Below are 21,672 nucleotides of genomic sequence, written 5' to 3'. Positions count from 1 at the left end.
ATAAGAAAATGTTTCAAACCCAGTATTTGCTGCCGTTCTTTGTTGTCAACGGTCACGGCACTGGCTTGAACCAGTCGAGGGACACTGAAGCCCACTTCATTGGCCAGTTCCAGCAGATCCTTCCACCACAGCGCCCCGCCGAGACACTCACCTGCAAAGATAATCCAACCGTTGCAGACATTTTAACATCCTGGCTACAAACGTCAAGTGAGGGCAAGCCTTCACATAAAAGCAGATTTAGATGATTATCATATTGTTGCTGGTGGATTTGCGGCAAACTTGAATGACTTTCTGTGAAAATTACAGCAACACATCAACTTTATTTTTCTTTTAGGGGGCGAAGGTCTTCAGGTGAGCATTTACTGTATGTCCTGCAGGAAATGTTTATTTCTGCTGAGAGTACAGAAGGAACAGCCGATGGAATATTGAAACCTTAAAACATTTTGTAATGAAGTCTCAGCACTAACCACCACACCAGCGTGCAAGCACATCAACAACGCATCATTAAAAGACGTTCAGCATATTAAAAGGCAGCTAATCAATCTCCACCTGCACAAAAAATGACTATACTTCCATACACTATTACATATATTGACCTAAAGCTTGGTGTGGTAGTAGCCGACGGTCATACAAGCTTACAAATCAAGTGACGTATCGCAATATCACTAGATGGTCCAGATTGTTTTTCTTTGGATAAAATAGTAAGAAACAGGCATGAAAGGAAAAATAGTTTATTATATCAGTGTGTGGGGCAGATCTACGGAACGGATTAAATGATGAGCTCAAACAAAAGTATAAAAATGAGCTTATTGGAAATATGCTGTATAGGTGTCTCAAAAACCAAAATATTAATAATGTGTAAATAACTATACAATCAACAGTGAGAATGTGAGGTTTAAGTGTCATTTAATGTGGGAGTATTATACGGTTTATTTAGTGTGGGGAGACTAAAATAATTATATATTGATGTGTATTACAGGGACAGGAAATCATAAGATCTTTATTTTCTGCCTGCTCCTTTTCAATTAAATTGTGTCAAATTGCACGTCAGTTGCTCTGACTATTTGTCTTATTATTATTTTGTTTTTTTCTTTCTTTGGTTTTACTTTTTATTGTCTGCTCGAAATAAACAAATAAATAAGGAGGTGGCAATATGCATTCCTTCATGGAACGATGTGCCTTTAATTGATTTTGTTGGCATATTTCAAAATACACGACACGTACAGGGATTAAAGCAAATCGAATCCTTGGTCCCCCAAAATTTTACTTTAAATGTAAAATATTTATATTGCTTCTCATTTTGCTTAAAATAACTAATAAATACTTAATTTAGTGCAGACTTCTTATGACATTTGGCCGTTTGAAGTCAGAAAATAGTTGGATTTTTTTAGTAATCTTTTATTTTGATATGGAAAAAACAACAGAGAACGTCTGTTGAGACCCAATTCTTGATGATCCTGCAACCAGGAGAAGATGTTGGGTGTCTGACTGGAGCGCACACCTGAGCTCAGCACACGTCAGAAAGCACGACCCGCTCTGCTCGGCTCCGATTGGTTAAAACTACGACTTTGACTCGCTGTTTGTTGAAAGCAGCCTCAGTTTAATCCTTGTATCATAACGAGATCACATGACCTCAACACAACCACAACAAAACACGCGTTTCACCCCATTATCGTTTTTAAAGACGACAGAAATTTGCACAGGCCATGTTCAAAATGACAAATCCACCATGGTGACGGACAACTTTAATTCCTAAATGTATGGATATAAATGTAACAAAGGTCATTTCGACTTAAAAAGTTCTCCTGCCCTCCATCTTGGATGTGATTAAAATAAAAGAAGTGAACACTAAGAGATCAAACTCTAGCTTGTACAGTTTTGAAGCCTCACATTCAGCATTCTATCCTAGATTTTTACAGCCACAGAATAAAATGACACTTTATTTATAAAGCACTTAAAACGGCAACAAGGCCAAACAAAGTGCTGTACTGCAGAAATGATTTGAACGAGTACCACAAGACACTATGCCCGGCCACTGGGTAACTAACCAAAGAGAGTAGCACACGTTTATTCACAAGGCGGGATCATTTTCATTCCCATTTCATTTCACTATGCGAGTGCGCTGCGTGTGGGACTCAGTTTCTTTGTGGCTCCTCGGATTGATGAAGTCCTTTGGATTAAGGACGAAATGTCTCAAGAAGAAAAAGAAACCTGTTTCATTTCTACTGGTATTAAGTATTTTTACATGGATTTCTGTGAAGATTTACTTTTGCAGCCAGTGTGAAAGTCAGACTGGCTAACACACACAATCCATTTCTGTGTTTAAACGTGTACATTTCCAGAAAAAGTCCAGGTTTTTGTGAAACTGACATGTTAGATGCTAAGGGCTGACACTGCCAGTAATTATTACTAAGAGGTTAGATGTTTTACTGTGGTAAGAACCTTGCTAATGTGCCAGAATTTGTATTTTTTAGGTGGAAGGTGTTTGCAAATCAGCAACAGATTTGCCACAAATATTTCACTAAAAAGGAAAAATGCTGATAGTGTGGCAGGTGTTTGCAGTTTTATGGTGGCTGAGTGGTTAGAGCAGTCGTCCTCCAATGCAAGAGTTGGGGGTTCGATTCCACCAGCAGTCATGTTGAAGTGTCACTGGGCAAGACACTGAACCCCTCATTATCTTTGATGTGGGTCCCATCGGTGTATGAATGTGATAAAGCACTGATTATTCTTTGTTTACTGTACTTTCCACCGTACACGTCGCACCGCCATATAAATGGCGTCAGTTCAAAAATGTCTAATAAAGTGGAAAAAACATAAATACGTTGCTTTGCCGTATAAGTCGCAACTATTATGTGGTGTGCCAAAAATCGATTGGCTACCAAATTCCGCGGGAGCGTGCACGGGAGGACTTTAACAAGAATTTAACAAGATTAACACTTAAAAACAATTGTTTGTTTGCTCGAAATTGTAGCAAAGGTGTGTCTCAGTTGAACTTTCTTTAATAAATGCACTTTGACGGTCGAATCAGGTGCATTTCAAAAGCCGATACGTGAAAGCAAAAGCGCAAAGAGGGATGACTCGATGTGCATTTCTTCGAAATTTATCAAGATAACCATCTAAAAACAATTGTTTGAATCTATGGCGAGCCTATTGTGTTAGTAATAGCCACTTTCACCTATTACATGATACAACGGCATGCCATACTACTAGAGTGCCATCTAGTGGCTGAAAATGGTAGTGTTCAATATTTTCAGTCAATGAATGAAAACGGTCATATCTCAGCTAAAAAATGGTTTATAAATATGGGAAAAAAAACATAAATAATTCGCAGGGAATGCAAATTATGCAAAATAAACTGCAACTTATACGCCGAAAAATACAGTAGATATAGTAGAGTGCTGTATGAATGGGTAAATGAGGGCACAGATTGTGTTGTAAAGCGTTTTGAGTATCTAGATAATAGAAAAGTGCTATATAGGTACAGTCCATTTACCATAACATATGAAATTAACGCACCCCACAGCACTTTGTGGTTTTTGATTTCCTTTGTTAGTCTCCCACTGCAGTAGATGTCACTGAAGTACAGCTCACCACCTTCCTGATGAGTAGAAAAATATTTGTGGTGAACATTAAAGCAACCTGTGCATCTAATGATCCATAAATTAATCATGTGAGCGTAAAGCAGGCTACCTTCAGGACACTGTAAACTTCAGCCAGAACTCGCTTCTTGTCCGGAGAGAGGTTCACCACACAGTTGGAACTACAAGACGGCAGCAATCAACAACGTTAGAAACAGCTGAGTGTATAATGAGCACTAAAACTGATCAAATAAAGAGATAGAAGATGGAAATCTTACATGGTGATGTCAAAGGAGTTTTGTTCCAGACCCGCCTCAGTTAAAGCTTCAATGTAGCCCAGGAAAAAACTGACATTCGGCTTTTTGTAGCCAAACTCTTTCATGTGATAGTCTGTATATTTTCTGGCAACTTCAAGCTTGAAGAGATAAAAAAAATAATAATCCAGATTCTCTTGATGTTTGCACATAAAATATTTATATAGTTGTTTTTTTGCCACGAGTCAAAAATGTTTGGCTGCACTTATGCACATTTAGAGAAGGAAAAGTTTGTCTTTAAGCCTTAAACTATTCTGTGACTTGACAATTAGTTTGAGACAACTACAAGCTGAGGGGTTGTGATCAGTCAGTGTGATGTGTTGCTCAGTACCTGGCTGTCAGTCATGTCAATTCCAGAAACATGACCCCGCTCCCCCACTAACAGACTTAGCATGAAGCAGTCCCTCCCACTTCCACTGCCCAGGTCCAGTATCCTGCAGCCCTCCAAGCACTCTGGCACAACCAGACCACAGCCATAGTACCTGAGGGGGTCAGGAACACATCAGCACCAGAGCCTTATGGAGCCAAAACAGAGCATGCGTCACTAACTTGACAGAGACTTCAGGGTGAACTTTCTTCAACGCATCACGAACGTAGGATGGGACCGGCTGAGCTGGAGTCACACAGGCATTGGTCTTCAGGTCCGAGTTCTTCTTTACTGTCTTTCCATAATACTCCTGCTCAGACAGAAAGAAGATCCTCATTGTACAGCAGGGTACAGTGCTTTAACATTAAACATTACTTTATACAGGCATGTCAAGCATGGGAGACTGACTCTGTGGAGTCAGAGTCACAGCCAAAAACAGGAATTCACAAATTACAATATATGATCGATGGGAAACATACAAACTGAGGGAAAAGCAAGAGGTACAGGCCAGGATCAACATCTGAATAAATCAATAGAAGAAGAAATAAACTGAATAAAATGACACAAATCTATAAGATAACATGATGACATGTTCATACTTTCACAAGCATTTTAGTTAATTATGCAAGTGTTTATGATTTGTTTTACATTTATTTTAATGCACACTTAGATTTCTGCAAAACAAAACAACATGAAATTATTATAAACAACTAAAATGTTAATTTTGTATTATTCCCAAGTTTGTTAACTTTGCATTTAAGCCTTTAAGTATTTGGTCGTGGTGATGGTTTGCCTTTTGTACATGATTCAACAAGAGCACACAGTTGGGGAATTAAAAATGACTTTACCTTAACGTCTACATGAACGCTTTCCAAGAAACCATTTCCACTGGAACTAAAAACAATAAGAAAAAAAAATTATAATTCATATTTATCCAACCAACAGTCTTATTGGTGTCTATAATATAAAGTTATTATATGTAGGTGCATTTTTCCCACTTTGATCGCAATAATTTAAGTCATATTTATGAAATATCTCATAATTATGAGAATGTCTAAAATAGGATTTTTGCTGTCACATAATTATGCAATACTATCTCAATTAATATCTAATAACTATGACTCAGTATCTTGTAATTGTGTCTAGCATCTCATAGTATGGGACATTAATTAATACTAAGTCTTAGTTATGACATTAAGGTTACATTTATAATATGCTAAGTCTTAACTTTATGAGATACTTTATAGTTATGAGAAACTATAAGAGATTATGAGTCATAACAATAAAATATTTGGTCATATAATTTTGATATATATATTTCCTAATAATAATTTGTATTTATCGATTTATTCTCGGAAATGGGCTTCCACAGACAGCCAACACTAAAAGTTTACAACTACAACAAATAGTTAAATATTAAGTTAAAACTTTCGGAGTTCTTAGTGCACGTTTAAATTGCACGGTAACGGTGAGACGTTCAGGTGTCACGTATAAAAACAACACAAGCAAAGTTGTTTACCAACATAAAAAATTAGCCACCGTATAAGAAATAACTAGGCCTTACCTGCCTTTATCAGCCATTACTGCAAGTGTTTATGAAGTTTAAAGTTAAGAGGAAACGATATTTGTACTTTTTTTTTTTTGTCGTTCTCGATTCAGAACTTAAACGTTCACTTCCTGCTAAGCTGCGCGCGCATCCGCTTCTTCTTCGTCTGCTCAAATCAGTCAAAATACCTTTATAGATGATAAGAGATCATAATGCATGACCTTATGAGTGAATACTAAAATAATGCATGTAGTCTTAAAATAATAAAACTATTATCTACCACAATTGTGGCAGAAATTCTCATTTGACACGCTCATCATCACAAGAACATAATTAAAAACCACATCCACATAATAATAGAAGTTATATTTGTTGTCAGCCCATGTGATATTTCTAAACGCAGACATGCTTCAACATTTATGACAACCTGACGGCCAATAAATAAGTAAAAGACAGACATACGCTTAAATTTGGTTTATTTATTGAACGTACATTCATCTCAGATGCTGAAATAAATGGCTTATGATCAGAACATTCAGAGAATAATGTGCAACACACGCACAAAGCAAGAAAACAATGTCTTTGGCGAGATTGTCCTTAACTCCTAACACATCTGTACTGTTAGTCAAACGTACCCTCCACACAACCTCAGATTAACTCAAACAGGTCTTTGCTCAGTATAAAAACTTAGTAATATCAATAATGAAATATAGCTGTTCATAATATTAAGGCTTTTTTTTATTATTAAAGCAACTATTGAGTTGACAAACATGAATATGGTAGACATTTTGAAACTAGTGGTTCTGTGATTTTTTTTTTAATAGGTAACAAGATTTAAATGAATCAGATAAGAAAAATAGCTCATCTTCAACTACATGTACCATAAATTCACAATACATTTAGTTTACAAAAAGACAAACACGTAAAGCACTTGTGTTGCGTAACGTACCAAATTTTAGGAGAATTTGTTTAAACGTTTGTGCTTTTGCAGCGATTGTATTTTATTTACCGGTATTTATGGACATTTACAAAAACTTCTTGCCTAGTGATTGAAGTTAATTTAGAAAAATGGAGAACAAGGTTTTCTTTTTTAAAACAGCTCAGTTCTTTACTCACACAGCATCATCAGAGGCAACACCAACATTTTACATGTTTTATTAGGCTTAATTTTCAAAACAATTTATTTAAAGCAACAAAATCTTATCAATTTTGAGCATTTAAATGTTTAACATTTAAATGACACGATTACACAAACTGGTGATTTTACTTTTAAAGAATTATTGATATCACTTGTTTTATTAGGAAATCCTTAAAACCAATATTCCAAAATCAAGAATAACCAAAAACAAAATAAAAACTATCCTAAACTTGGTTAACTCGATTGTTCTTTTTTTAGATACAAATTTAATTTATAAATATAAATAACCAAAATATTAAGTTTAACATAAAACACCAAAGTGTTTCTAGAAAGTTGTTTTTATATTATTATTGGACAATAATGCAAATGAATGAATACTAGTAAAAAATAAAATCCCCCTATTTTGGTGGTTAAAAAAAAACTTAAATTAATATGCACAATGACTTAAAAGTCAGTAAAATATAATTAAAAATGATCAACTGGTGCCAATGATTAAATCCAACACTGAGGATGTAACGAGACACTGCACAGGACAAAAAAAAAAAAAAAGAGGTTCTAACAAAATTGTTTAGCCACAAACTAAAGTGGCGTTCGGTTCCTCATGAATCTCTTCAGGCATTCAAACGTCTCTTTTAAGCTTATGTGACCTATGAAGTTGGTAAGTTAAACCATTTTTCACAATATGTTCATTAAAAAATAAATACATTAGCCATGTTTTTTTTTAAAGGTCTTATTTCAAAATATCAACACAAAAAGATTAACCTAACTTTTCTCAACATGTGTTTTATATCAGTCAGAACAAAGAAACAAAAAAATTACCGTATTTTTCGGACTATAAGGCGCACTTAAAATCCTTTAATTTTGTCAAAAATCTACAGTGAGCCTTAGGAGTCTTATAATCCGATGTGCCTTATGTATTAATTCTGTTTGTGTTTACTGACCTCGAACCGATTTTATGCGGTTATTGTGAATGAGTTGAATAAAGTTTGACGTGTATCAGTTTTGTTTCGCTTAATGCGCCTTATGTATGAAAACAGACCTGTTTATTGATATTGCGCCTTATAATCCGGTGCCCTTTATAGTCTGAAAAATACGGTAAATTCCAACAAAATCTTAACTCGCTACAAAATGTCAAAAGGAAATAAAATAATCTGGTTAAAATTATTTTTTTGCAGCTGTGACATAATCTGTACAACGGAGCTTTAGGGCCACGCAAAAAAAAAATTAAAAGCCATAAAATTACAAGAATAAAGTCGTAGAATTACGAAAATAAAGTCATACGACTTTTTTTTTTTTTCAGTTCTCGTTTTTTTGTTTTTTTTCACGAGTCGGATCCACAACATGACCCGTCAATCAATCCTGTAGGCGTGTCAGCAAATGACCAATCCAAATCTAAATGCTCCTATAAGTGAGTCACTGGGTCTCTTCAGCCTCTTTCTGGCATATTTACTGACAACCTCTAACAGCGCTGCACGCACAGTTTCGCTCACTTGCTTGCCTTTTTCAAACGGAAACAAAAACGAACGTCATGACGTCACGTATATGCATCCCAGAAGCAACATACAAAAACACAACAGCAGGTGGCAGTACTGGAACACGTTTTGCGTAAGTGCATTGATAACAATAAAGTTTAACGAACACTCTGCATTTTACCACAGTTAAAATGCGGTAAACCTGCTTTATCGTGTTTGAGTTGGGATAATACTACGACTTATTTAGCTTCAGATTGGTCATTTGCTGACACGCCTACTGGATTGTTTGACAGGTCACGTTGAGGATCTGACACATGGAAAAATAAATAAATAACGGCTGTAAAAAAAAAAAAAATCTTGTACGACTTTATTCTCATAATATTAAGACTTTATTCTCATAATTTTATGGCTTTAAAAAAAAATTCTTAGCGTGGCAATGTAATTTTTTTTTTTTTAGCATGTCCCTAAAGCTCCGTCGTAAATCTTGAGAGGGCTTCAGTTATACAAACTCTCAGGACTGACTGAGGACAAAAGATAATTGCTAGGAGAGCAGAGGTGGGGAGCTCAGCCAGATTGTCCTATTCACTTAGCGTGTTAAGATTTTATTACTTCCACGTCAAACAGAACGATTCAAACTCATTTAAAATTTATTTTTAATTAAAAAAAAAAACGCAAAAATCATCATTAAGTCTGTTTTGTTTTAAAATAAATATGCAACGGCCTCTTCTTCTCAGCACGTAGCTGCAGAGGCCTCAGGAGAGTGGAACATGACTGCGTGGTCCTAGTGCCTGACACTTCTAATTGAACAGCTGCAACACAATTGGCTTAAAGTGGTCAAGACACGTTCAGTGCTAATTCCACCAGAAAACGTTGTGGGAAGGGACGCAGTTTTCAACTCAACGGGAAATATTTAATCTCACGAGAGCTCGTTACACCCCCACTGTAAATATATTCTGTATCGGAGCTGGTGGTGAGGCGACGAACACAAACCTTCGTTCGAGGTCTGATGTCGCCCATGTCAGTTACAATCCCTCAGATGCTTTACATTCTTAATTTTGGTACCTGTTTTAACATTTTACTTCAACTAAAAGATGACTGTTCAATAAAATTATTATTTTTTTGGGTAGGCACATAGTACAAACATTCAGCAAACTCGGATTAAAAACAAGTACACACAGTGAATCCACTGCTTTCGCTACAAACAAATCAGAGGAAATTTTTTTTTCAATTAAATGCTGCAAAAAAAAAAAAAAAAAAAAAAAATCACAAAAGCCTAATCACACACGGCAATTTAAAACTAAATTAAGAGAAAAACCTAAATTTAAGTTCTTTCTTTTTTTGGCAGTGCAGACTGATGTTATTTTGTGTACAGAGCAACAAAAACACAAGGCAGAACTACGGTGGCCCTGAAGTTTAATCCACAACTACAAATTAAAAAACACAACATTTGAAAAAAAGCAATTACCGGTCCGGTACACCTGAAGAACCACAATTACCGTATTTTCTGGCGTATAAGTTGCACCAGAGTATAAGTCGCATCAGTCAATAAAAGCATCATGAAGAGGAAAAAAAAACAACATAACTAGGCCTGTCACGATAAAAAATTTTGCTGAGTGATTAACTCTCAGAAATTATTGTGATAAACGATAATATTGTTTGAAATTTAACAATTGTCAAATTTTAGAAGAAATGGTTTTGTTTGGCGTGTAGTACCTTTTTTGACCACCTGATGGCAGTATAAGACTGTTTGAACCAAAGGATGGATAATTGAACAGCGTGCCTCTTTAAGAAAAATGGGAGTGAGGGCCCTTGACATGACATGGGCTAACATTGTGCGGACACTCGGTGGTTTGAACTCTTAAGCATAGCAAAGCTTTTAATAAAAAATAAATAAATAAATCAGTAAAGTTCTCAGCTTCTTTTTTCAGAGAAAAACAACTTTTTACACAAAGGCACAGATTTCAACTGTAAATTTTGGAGCTTGACAAGACGGAAGTTTATTCCCGAGGTTGGCCTGTTATCTTAGCTTGTAGCTTAGCTTAGCTGCTTTTAACGATCCAAAAACGCGATTTAGGATTGTTAAAATCGATTTTAAAGGGAACGGAGAAAAGGAGGGGTCAGTGAAGAGCACAGGAGTTGAGCCGTGTCTTCCGTAGAAAGAGCGAGGCATGAAGAAATGATAAAGCTGGTAAAAGAAAAGGAGGTCGATAATTTTCATTTATCATGCGATTAATTGATTTATTGTTTATCGCGACACGCCTACAAATAAGTCGCTTCGGCGTAGAAGTCGCATTTATTATGCGTCACTGCTGACCTGTTGCGCTTATTATGAATAACAGCCTGGACGGCAACATCCAGGCATCCATCGCGGCCGGAGCTGATAGCTCTCCAGCGTTCCTCCGCTTGCACCAGCTGAGTGAAGCGAGCGCACATGGGAGGACTCACTGTTGCAGTTCTTAGAAATTTAAAGCGTCAAGTCAAAAATTGCGTTATGAATATGGGGAAAAAAAATCGTATACAAGTCGCTTCGACGTATAAGTCGCAAGACTGACAAATCTATGCAAAAAACTGCAACTTATACGCTGGAAAATTTGGTACATTAAGCGAAACAGAAGAGGTAGGGAAGGTGGGAGTTTCAAACGCCCCGTCGTCCAATCACTGATGTCTCATGTTTTCCACCTCTTCCTGTTTCGCTTAGTGTAATTGTATTTCTTCAAATGTAATTGCGTTTTTTCAAATTGTAGTTGTGGTTCAAACTTCAGGGCCACCGTATTGAACAATTTGTGACTGCTGAAAAAGCACGAGTCTAACGCGACACCCTAAGTGTGCTTCTGATCGCCTTTCACAGTTCATGTTTGTACGAACAAATTTCCACATCGCACACATCCTGAACATTCCTGCTGAGTGTTTCTCTACTATGTAGTTCACAGCCGAGTGGAACGGCTCTCATCAGCGTCACTCATGATCATCTTGACTGGATCAGTAGCTTGTTTTGCTTGAGAAACTACTGAAGAACTGCAAATGTGTGCAGCATGAGGGGTTTTCCTTGCCATAAGCCGTCACAGGGCTTTCTACTGCCCATAAATAACCCAACACACACAGGTTAAGGCCACTGCTTCGGTGTGGGGAGGAGTGAATTTTCTCAACCTTTGGAGACTTTGTTGTTGGTTTTTTTTGCTGGGATTCCACTTGCAGCTCCCACATCTGGTAGTTCTAAAGTGTGCACATTCAAAAATACATTCTGAAAGCATTTAAAACACCGTCTGCTACAAAAGCGGCCATGTTGGTGCCTTCTTTCTGCGACACGGGCGTTTCAGCCCTGCGGCTCGGTGCTGGGGGCCGCTCCGTCCTGCTCGCTGATGGTGTGGAGGAGAAGGCAAACGGGTGGGCTGACGCTCTGAGGGGCCTGCGGACTCCCCATCGGCTCATGCCCAGCGCTCCCCTCCTCCTCCACGCTAAAGGAGGCCTGGTGGCCACAACTGTCACAGAAGTCTGCCTCCTCTTCCTCCTCCTCATCGTCCACATTGTGCCCCAGCAGGCTCTCCAGCTCCTTGCTGTCCTGGTCTGTCCCTCCAGCTCCATTACAAACGTTGTTTCCAGGTGTGCCGCACACGCACACCTCAATCCCAGAATCCCCAGTGAAACGTCTCCTTCGTCCATTGGGGAGGAGCTTTTTATCTTCATTACAACTTTCCAAAGTGCTAAAATCCTTCAGAAAAGGGTCCTTGCAGGAGTCGTCCACACCTTTTCTGTCCTGGCTGGTGAGCTCCTCCACACTAAGTCCATCCGGCAGCAGGATCATGCCTGAATCTTGTGCCGTCTGTATGGGTTTATCGTCAGGCTTCGGTCTAAAGTCAAATGTAGGAGGCTGGGGCTCCTCTGCGCCGGGTCTGCAACACAGCCCTTCAGAGACTGGAGGGACGGAGGAGGACTGGACGACCGGACATTGTCCCTCCTGCTGCTCAGGAGCCACAGGAACAGAAGCCGCTGACGATGGGTTTGTGTTTAAGGCAGAGTAGGGAGGGGGAGGGGTCGGAGGCCGATTGACCACCTCTTCATAATCAGGGAGGAGGTAGTTTGGCAGAAACCCTGAAGGGATACAAATGGAGAAACAAAAACATTTAGTGAAAAAAAACTTAAACAAAATGCGCCTTATTAACTTTTATAAGTAGCAGTCGTTCAACTTTCACCATGACTGTGCTACACTTTTACACAAACCCTCCCAGTGCTACAGGAAACAGCTCCTTCCTTTGACAACTGGGTGCTGCAGGCTGCTCCAGCACGCAGAGATGGTTTTGCAACATTGGCAATGTACCAATGATGATGATTTCCTGAAAACTGGGGCACGCAAACAAGGAAGAGCCAGACGCCAGATCAAACTCTGGACGGACCTCAGAGCAAACATCACGTCAAAGCCACGCACCAACAAGTTAAGAGAACTTGTCACTCACAAATCAGAATTTACAGACTGCTAGCTACGATATTTCTTTTTTTTTTTCCTGAGCTTTAGAAAACATTTAAACAGCATGACACTGTCATCTACACATGACGACACCGAAGATTGAACGACTCCATCATTTTTAATTGGATCATTATTTAGAGAATACTTTTGTGAAGCAAAACAAAAATAAAGAAGCTAAATTCAAAAAAGGTAAATAAAATAAAAAATAAAAAAAAGTAGGCCTGTCACAATAACAAATTATATTGGGCAATTAATTGTCTCAGAAATTATTGCAATAAACAATAATTTTGTTCGAAATTTGATCATTCGTAATGATTGTCAAATTTAAGAAGAAATATCGCGGGTCTTCAGGGTACGAATCCCCCGCGATAAACGAGGGACCACTGTATATCTTTTTTTTTTTTTTGTTAACATAAAGTTGTAGTTTCAATGGTTTAGTTTTTGCAGTTTAGTTTAAAAACCTGATTTTTCTGGGCTCTTTTACCAGAACATGCATCCAACACCACAATAACTGATTACCGTGTATCCCAAAGATGCCACATGTTAGTTCAGATACAAATAACCAACACTCAGTTAAAATTTGCCAAACCACCAGGCAAAAACACATAATTCAATAAGTTTTGTTTATTTCTTCATTCAAAATCGGCTCATTTAGCAGCCGAATCCTTCACAAACAGCAGAAACCTACATATCTGCTGGTGAGCTTATAAGAAATGATTGCTTGGTGCAGAAACAAATGGTTATTAATTCAATTATAAAATAAAACTCATCAAAAAGCTGAAAGGAGCTACTTGCATTATACATTGTATGTTATCGCTGTCAAAGAACACACCATGCTGATAAGTTACGTGTTCAAATGTTTGTATGAGTGGCAGGCCTTACTGAAGTAAAAGGGCACAGATGGAAAGTTGTGTGCTTCCCGGTAAGCTATGAGGTTGATCTCGTGCTGCCGTTGTTGCTGCTGCAGCCGGTGTTTGGTGCGGCGATGGTGACAGATGCAGCAGCAACACAAAATGAAGATGAGTGCCCACACAAGCCAAAACCCTACAGAACAAAAAACACCAAACGTACATTTATAATCTTACTTTAAAAAGGCAACGTCATTCAGTGCACTCAGATTTCAAAATTAAATCGGGGGCAATAATAAAAAAAGTGGAAGTGATAGTGAAATTTCAAATCTCTTCTGTTAAGAAAGGTAAAACCAGCTGAACTGCTAACACCATAAGGGTGTATGATATCCCAAACAAAAATTAAGATTAAATTTGTCACCAGACATACGTAGTGAATATTTATGTGAATATTCATGCCGGATACTGCAACCTAAATTAAAGCTTTGATTGATGACCATTAAACAGATGTGCACGTGACGCTCCACCTAGTGACGATGCATTCATCTATAAATCTAACAAAGTTAAAGCCCCGTTTACACAAGACGTTGCTTGAGAGAAACCGCAGCAGAACGGTTGCGGTTCGGCCGTTCATTTACGTGACAACAGCGCTCACTCTCGGAAACGGAAGTGGAGATTTTCCGGGGAACAAGGTGTGAAATGCTCCGCTAGCGTGAAGTTGCACATGTGCACAACAGGCAGCTGCAGTCAAAAGTTGTTCTGCACTAACAACAGTTATTATAAATGGCAGAGAGCAGAGTGTTTTTGTGCCTATCACCCTTTTTCAGAATGTAGGAGCTAAAGTATTAAAATCCAGAGTCCAAAGAGGCATTGGTGTATTCACTAGTTTGGACACAACTGTGATCAAGCAGATGCTGTATGTGCCATGAATGCAGCTGAGCCTGGCATCAGGGTTGCCAGATCAATTTAAAAGGTCTTATTTACCCCCTCATTTTCTGTGCACATGTTCAACAAACACAACACACATTTCATCTTAGAATATCTTTACTCAGCACATATGATAGTTTAGGTCAAAATACTATCATTTTAAAACAACAGTATTACAGTTTAGAATTTCTTATCTGGCAACCTGACTGACATGGAAACTACAGCATTTTTGTGTACACCCTCTCTTTTTTTATTTTTATGTTTTTATGGGGGGGGGGGGGGGGTTACTACACCCAATAAACATTGAAAAAACACTAATGTTTCCAGAAGTTGTTCTCTAGTAAACAGGGCCTAAAGGCTCGCACAGACTCGGGCGGACCTCAGTCCGTGCGGAAACTGTGCGCACTGTCCGCACAGTTGAGACTTCACACTCGAGCGTCCACCTTGAGCGGCTGCAGCCAGCTCCGCAGGCAAGGGGCGTTTACCTTTGGGACAAATTGAGGTTGCTGATCGGTCATTTGCTGACACGCCAACTGGACTGATTGACAGGTTGCAAAAAAAAGAAAACCTAGAGCTGGCAGCCGACTGTCAGCGGTGTTCTGTGTTTATATGTTGTTAATAAAAAGTTCTAAAAAAAAAACTAACAAAAAAACCAGAGCACTGGCCCTGCTGCAGCCCACACATCAGACCCTCCCACAGCCATGCTGGACCTGATTTTAATTTGCTAGTGACAAATTCCTTAATTTCTCACAATTTCAGTTATGGCGTCAACAAACAAGGAGGAAGAGATTGCTTGCCTCTTGGGAAAAAAAAGAAAAGAAAAGGACATTAAACCAGACCACGGATGAAGAAGGGCAATTTAACACATTGGTGTTGCATACAAAATAGTCTGTCGCCGAGCAGTTTATTGTACAAAACCAAGTACATGTACGCGGTCGTAAAAATTGATCTTTGCATGGATGTGCCCTGCAAGCATCCGCTTCGAGTCTAATCCAGTATGCACGGACCTCCGCATACTGAAGTACGCCCCAGTATGCTGGAGCCTTAAGTCAGGTCCTCTGGATGGATTTTTTTGTTGTTGAAACGTTTTATCTTTTGTCCAAAAGACTTCTTCAGTCTGTGGCCCTGCAACAAACTCATTCTTATAAGAAGCACTTTATCGTAGTGGATCAACCTGTTTGCTGCTGACAGAACTAGCTATTCACGTGTAAAAGGAGGACCATCAACCTAACAATTGACTGTTAGTGTCCTGATGGCTGCTTGCTATTCACACAGGGCTGAGTGATGAAATAACAGCATTGTAAGAAAGTGACAGTTGAACATGGAGGCCCCTGCCCCTGTTTACGATGAACAGGTTCTCTTCACAAAGATGGCTTCCTTTATTCCTCTCTCAAGCGATCAGTGGCTGTTCAGTTTCCCCGATGTGACTGATCACAGCCCTCCTGACACTGAACAGCATACACAACATTATTCTGTTTGTGCCGGGGGACTGGATCTTTGGTATGAACCAGTCTGTGTCGTAATGTATTTTGGGGTTTAAAAGCCACTGGGACGTTGTGTTTAGAAAATAAACGTCTCGGTTTCTCCGATACTCCCGCAACATACGGAATGACCACTGGTCTGGGTCTGGGTTCCTCCTTTTCACCTGATGGCTGACTGGAGTCCTGTTTGGGTTTCTTCTCTGCTTTCAGGAAGGCCCAGTTAGGATATCCACATTGCTCTAGAGCCTGTCTTGTGTAGGATTTCTCCTTCTGCCTGGCTCCTGAGTTAGTGGGGACGCTGTCTGCTCTGTGGTACAGAGTCCTGATGACTCCTAACTTGTGCTCCAGCAGATGATGGGAGTCAAACCGCAACTACTGGTCTGTGTGGGTGGCTTTGCAGTACACATCGGTTTGCAAACACCTTCCATGAGCGACGGAGACCTCACAGTCCTCTGTGAATAGCAAGCGATCAGAACACTAATGACCAATTGTTATGGCTCTCTGAATCCATTGTTAGGCTGATAGTCCCATTTTAAATGTGAATAGCTAGTTCTGGCTGTCAGCAGGAAACTGGTTGATCCACTTTGAGAAGGCGCCATTTAGGCTCCATTTACACGACCTGTTTTGGAGTGAAACCACAGCTTTTCTGCTCTGGTTGGGCCATTCATTTACACGACAACAGCCCTCGTTCTCTCTGAAACCAAAGGTTTTTGAATCCAGGTCACGAAGTGGAGATTTTCAGGGGAACCCCCTCCACAAGTGTAGCCGCACATGCGCACTACAGGCATATATGTCACACATGTATGGCCAAATGGCATATTGTACTTCTATCGCCAACAATGGCGCTGGAGTATAACATACTGCTTTACTTATACATTAAACAATAAACTGAACTCATCATCAGGCCGCACAAAGCTTTTGTCGCTAGCCATGCTTTCCACTCTCCAAATAAATATTTACATTCCACACACAGGGTTCAAGTGCCAGCGCGCACGCACATTAGATGAAGGCACAAAATTCAGAGCGCCAGCTGATGACCTGGCATGGCAGCTACAGCGGACAGGGGATTTCTGCGGTTCCATGTAAACGCCAAATGTGGGCCGTATGAATTAAGATGTTTTCCCTGAATCAACAACCAAAATACACCACATTTCTAGCGGCTGTGTACGTGGAAATGGAGACATGTAAGACTGAGTTTGTTGCAGGGTCTCAGACTGAAGAAGTCTCCTGGATAAAAGACAAAACTTTTCAACAAAGAAGAATCCATCCAGAGGACCTGACTTAACCTTCTTAGATTTTTCTACCTGGATTACTGAGCATGTGTCAGGACATTTGTTTATAAAGTTTCGTTAAATTATCTCGAGTGGACCAGAAGCTATGAGCGGTACAACGGAAAGTTTACGAACATACGGACGGAGACTTTAAAATATTACATCTGCCTTCTGACAGGCGTATAAAACTGTTTTGCTCATCTTGGCAGAAACCAAACACAAAAGGAAGAACTGCATTTTATTTCAATATGTTGTGTTCAAGAACAAAACTGAGCGTTAAAACAGACTTCTATGCACTTTTTCACGATCTCAAGTTATTTTTAGATGTCAGATTTAATACCTGCCATGCTTAATGTTAAACAGCAGCAGGAAACCAAAACTATTTTATTTACAGTGTGTGTGGTGGTGGTGGGGTGTAAATGGATTGCTCTGCTGTCACAGAAGAATGTGAGGTCCTTTACTTCAAGGACGACGGAGCAGGACAGCTGGAAAAGAAAAATGTAAACCATCATAATCTGGAACTGAGAAAATGAATCTGCTGGAGCGGCGCAGTCGCCAAGATGAACCGATGGGTCTGTTCAAATGTTTATGTCTAGGAACCCACACTTAATACCATACTCAGGTTTGACCTTTTATCAACCTTAGGGATGCACATTATATTGAACATGTATTGTGGCTTTGAGTCCAGCAACAACCGAAAGTGGGATCACATTGTGATGAAGGGCAGAATCTTACAGTGTCTAAAGGCTGAATTATATAATGTTAAAAGCCTATATTGTACCTTAATTGAGGGGTAAATTAAGGGTCATATTATCCATTTGTTCAAACTTAAACAGGCATATCCTGTTGAGATCACACATCTCGTTTTCAAGGGAGCCTAAACATGCATGTTTTTGGACTGTGGGTGGAAACTGGAGTAAAGAGAGAAAACCTACAAGGGGAACATGCAGACTCCACACAGAAAGACCTCAGGTTCAACCCTGGGCTTGAGCCAGAACATTCTTGCTGTGAAGCAACAGTGCTAACCAAGTAACACATCACGCTGCTAAACTGTGTGAATAAGTGCTGCACCATATTGTGATAAATCCTATAGTTAGGCTTGGTTTCCTGAGCTATCCCTCAGTTATGATGCTATGGACGTATACTGCTAGAGGACAAACTGACCACATTTCCTCACTCTGCTGCTGTCTTTACTTGCTCTTCCTGTTTGTATTTGTAATTATTTCCATCTTAATGTGTGTTTTGTCATTCCTCCAATATAAACCTGGACCCGTCATTCATTTTGCGTTTGTTTCTCCTTCCTGTCGTCTCAAACCAGCCGGTCGAAGCAGATGGCCGCTCATCTTGAGCCTGGTTCTGCTGGAAGTTTCTTCCGGTTATGAGGGAGGTTTTTTTTCCTTTCCGCTGTTCCCTCTGTGCTTGTTCAGGATGGGAGACTGCGACGAAATCAAGACTCACAATGTAATCTGCTTATCCTTAGATAGATACATTTAATAATTGGCTTATATGTGAAGGTTTCTGTTCAGTGCCCTGAGACGACTTCTGTTGTGATTTGGTGCCACCATATAAATAAACTGAATTGAATGGCATCTTATTAGTTGTTGTTGCTCATGTACCTTTAAAGGAATCACATTATTGATACCATATCCACATGCATATTGTATCGGCCAGAGAACAAGCTTTTAACTAGAAGTTCTTTAGTGTCAAAAACAACAACAAGAACATGCTGCTGATCTATTTCATGCAGCTGATCTATTTCATGCTGCCGTGTTCATTCGTGCTCATCTGCTGTTCGGCGTATTGTTTTTATACTTAGTGCTCAGCGTATTTTTAGTTATCGTTTTTCTTAGTTCATATCTTAGATGTTATTACTGTTTTTCTTTAACACTTTATACTTTTGTTGGATGTAACTGGGACCCTGTGTACACAATTTTGTTCCACCACATGTAAACAAATAAAGAAACTCTGACTCTCAAATGTATGTAGTTATTCTGATGCTCAATGTTTTTTTTTTTTTCACAGATCAGAACAAGTAGCAGGTGGAACTAACGTTGCAACGCCTCGTTGCAGCAAAAAAAATATTTTAGGGATACAAAAAACAACGCAACTAATTGTCAATTAGTACCGATGGTAATGTTTTCTTTAAGACTAAATTATTTAAATGGAGAGGTATATTATCACTAAAATCTAGGATTGCTGAGACCCTAGATGACTTTTAATTCCATGAAAAGGATTACATTTTAAATGTTTCATTCCACATAGTCAATACTTGAGCATTTCACACATTGTTAACGTTTTGTGTTGAAGGCAAAAGTTGGAGAATCACCAAATTAGGCCAAAAACAAGTTTGAGGATTACGTTCGGCTGAATAATGCTTCACGTAATTTAATGTTTGGTTAGAAACACAGTAAGAGAAGGTGAGACGATGGAAAGAATCATTCAAAGCTGTAAACTTACACCAGAGCTCATAGTAATAACTGCAGCACTGAGACTCTCCACAGCAGTGGCCGTACTCGCAGAAGTAGCTCTGGTTGTTGACGCCTTCACAGCGGAGTAAGCTCTGCAGGAAAATAAACGTAAGAAACGGCATCAGTTTAAATTGAAAGAAAAATTTGATTTAAAAAAAATTATAATTTAAAAGTTTATTTCAATTAGGATGCATAGTTTGACTGAATGGTATCGAAAACAATTCCTAACAATTTGCAACATTTAACAACAACAAACATAAAAACTAATATGTAGCTATATACAGTTCGCCTCCATGCATCGAGGTTCAAGTTATTCATAGTCATTCGCATCACATGTGGTACATGAGGTGGAAGGAAATTGTGTACTCAAGGTCCCAGTTGCATACAAAAATAGCAAAATTAAAAAGCAGGAATGCACAATATTGGATTTTTTTTTGGCCGATACCCGATATACCAATATGTTAAACCTTATTTGGCCAATAACCGATACCAATACAGATATTTTTTTCCTAGACCTGTTTACAGCGATTACATAGCGTTCTCTGCTATGGAATTAAAATACTACATTATTCTGCATGGTCTTTGACAATTTGGCCTGTTAATAAATGCAGATGCCAAAAAGGAGGCAAAAAATGATGTAACACTTCCATTTTATATATATATATATATATATATATATATACACACTTGGATATTATACATCGGTGAGTTATTTTGATGTCCGATGTCTGGTATTTAATTTGAACACTAAAATCGTCTGATACGATACCACGCTGATAATATTGTGCATCCCTAATATACTGTATAAAAAAAATAAACTGTATACAAGGATCTAAGATATACACTAAACAATAATAATGTAATATAATACGGCATGTTAAACAGCAGCCTGAACACGAGTCTGTTGTGAGTAGATGGGTAAGACTACAACAGTGTAAAGACAAGAAATCAGCAGCATGGATAATCAGCAGCACAAAGTGACAAATCACCAATTAAAGTGGCCTTACAGTGATTTTTCTGGTTAGGAATTCATGAGTAACAGCTTCAGGGTAGAAGCTGTTCCTCAGTCTACTTGTTCTCCACTATCAGCTCAGTTACAAACTTTAACTTCTGCTGGTGTGATTCATGCAACAGTTTCCTTATATGCATGTTAGCCACAAATGTTTTTCTTGTACTCTATAAGGACAATAAAATAAAAAAAGGTTCAATCATGTCATCTGGACCAGTTTAATAACTTATTCTTGCTTTGCAGTTTTGAGGTTTTGCTCAGCACAGGGCTGTCACAATTAAAATGGACTTAATGTAAAATATCTCCATTTTTTATACAAAATGACGACTTTACCTTCTGCAATTAAAGTATTTCACGAAGCTGTGCTGACACTGAACATTAAACGGTGACCCTATCGTTTAGCCAGCGTGGACGTTGGTGCCAAATTTATCAAAGTCCCATCAGACCTTCCCTAAACAACTCGTTCCAAACAATGGGATGGATGCACGGTCACACTGACCTGGACCAAAGGAAACGACTCGGAGTCCAACTGAAATATCCTGAAATTCCTTCAAGGCACTCAAGACATCAATTTCAAGAGGGAAAGGAAAGGAGCAGAAAATAAAACTAGAAAAACATGGAACTTTAACCTGCTGAAGCCATGAGCCTTAAAGAATACAGAAACATCGAACAAGAGCTATAAACTGAGCCAAAACCCACAGCAGTTAAACATTATAACCTTTTTTAAGTGATGCATGATATTGGATATATATATATATATATATATATATATATATATATATATATATATA

At 38.7% G+C, this 21,672-nt stretch overlaps 2 protein-coding genes across 2 annotated transcripts in view; both read right to left on the bottom strand.

Annotated features, from left to right (window-relative positions):
* as3mt (arsenite methyltransferase) overlaps positions 1-5,868 on the bottom strand; it is a 10,655-nt gene extending 4,787 nt beyond the window's left edge. Inside the window, exons 1-8 of the mRNA XM_037690251.1 lie at positions 5,824-5,868; positions 5,108-5,153; positions 4,442-4,569; positions 4,224-4,374; positions 3,857-3,993; positions 3,691-3,760; positions 3,517-3,598; positions 20-151 (exon numbers count right to left, since the gene is read on the bottom strand). Coding sequence (XP_037546179.1) covers positions 20-151; positions 3,517-3,598; positions 3,691-3,760; positions 3,857-3,993; positions 4,224-4,374; positions 4,442-4,569; positions 5,108-5,153; positions 5,824-5,840 — 763 coding nt within the window. The 5' untranslated portion in view covers positions 5,841-5,868. The remainder of the gene's footprint in view (positions 1-19; positions 152-3,516; positions 3,599-3,690; positions 3,761-3,856; positions 3,994-4,223; positions 4,375-4,441; positions 4,570-5,107; positions 5,154-5,823) is intronic.
* A 5,194-nt stretch (positions 5,869-11,062) lies between these two features.
* Positions 11,063-21,672, bottom strand: part of wbp1lb (WW domain binding protein 1-like b) — a 16,676-nt gene continuing 6,066 nt past the window's right edge. Inside the window, exons 2-4 of the mRNA XM_037690250.1 lie at positions 19,862-19,964; positions 13,760-13,921; positions 11,063-12,504 (exon numbers count right to left, since the gene is read on the bottom strand). Coding sequence (XP_037546178.1) covers positions 11,729-12,504; positions 13,760-13,921; positions 19,862-19,964 — 1,041 coding nt within the window. The 3' untranslated portion in view covers positions 11,063-11,728. The remainder of the gene's footprint in view (positions 12,505-13,759; positions 13,922-19,861; positions 19,965-21,672) is intronic.

Source organism: Nematolebias whitei, chromosome 16 (genome assembly GCF_014905685.2).
Source record: "Nematolebias whitei isolate Nwh7 chromosome 16, NemWhi1, whole genome shotgun sequence".
In the NCBI taxonomy this organism is placed as follows: domain Eukaryota; kingdom Metazoa; phylum Chordata; class Actinopteri; order Cyprinodontiformes; family Rivulidae; genus Nematolebias; species Nematolebias whitei.
Note: the sequence above shows the minus strand (reverse complement) of the source record. Positions and strands in the feature narration are given on the sequence as shown.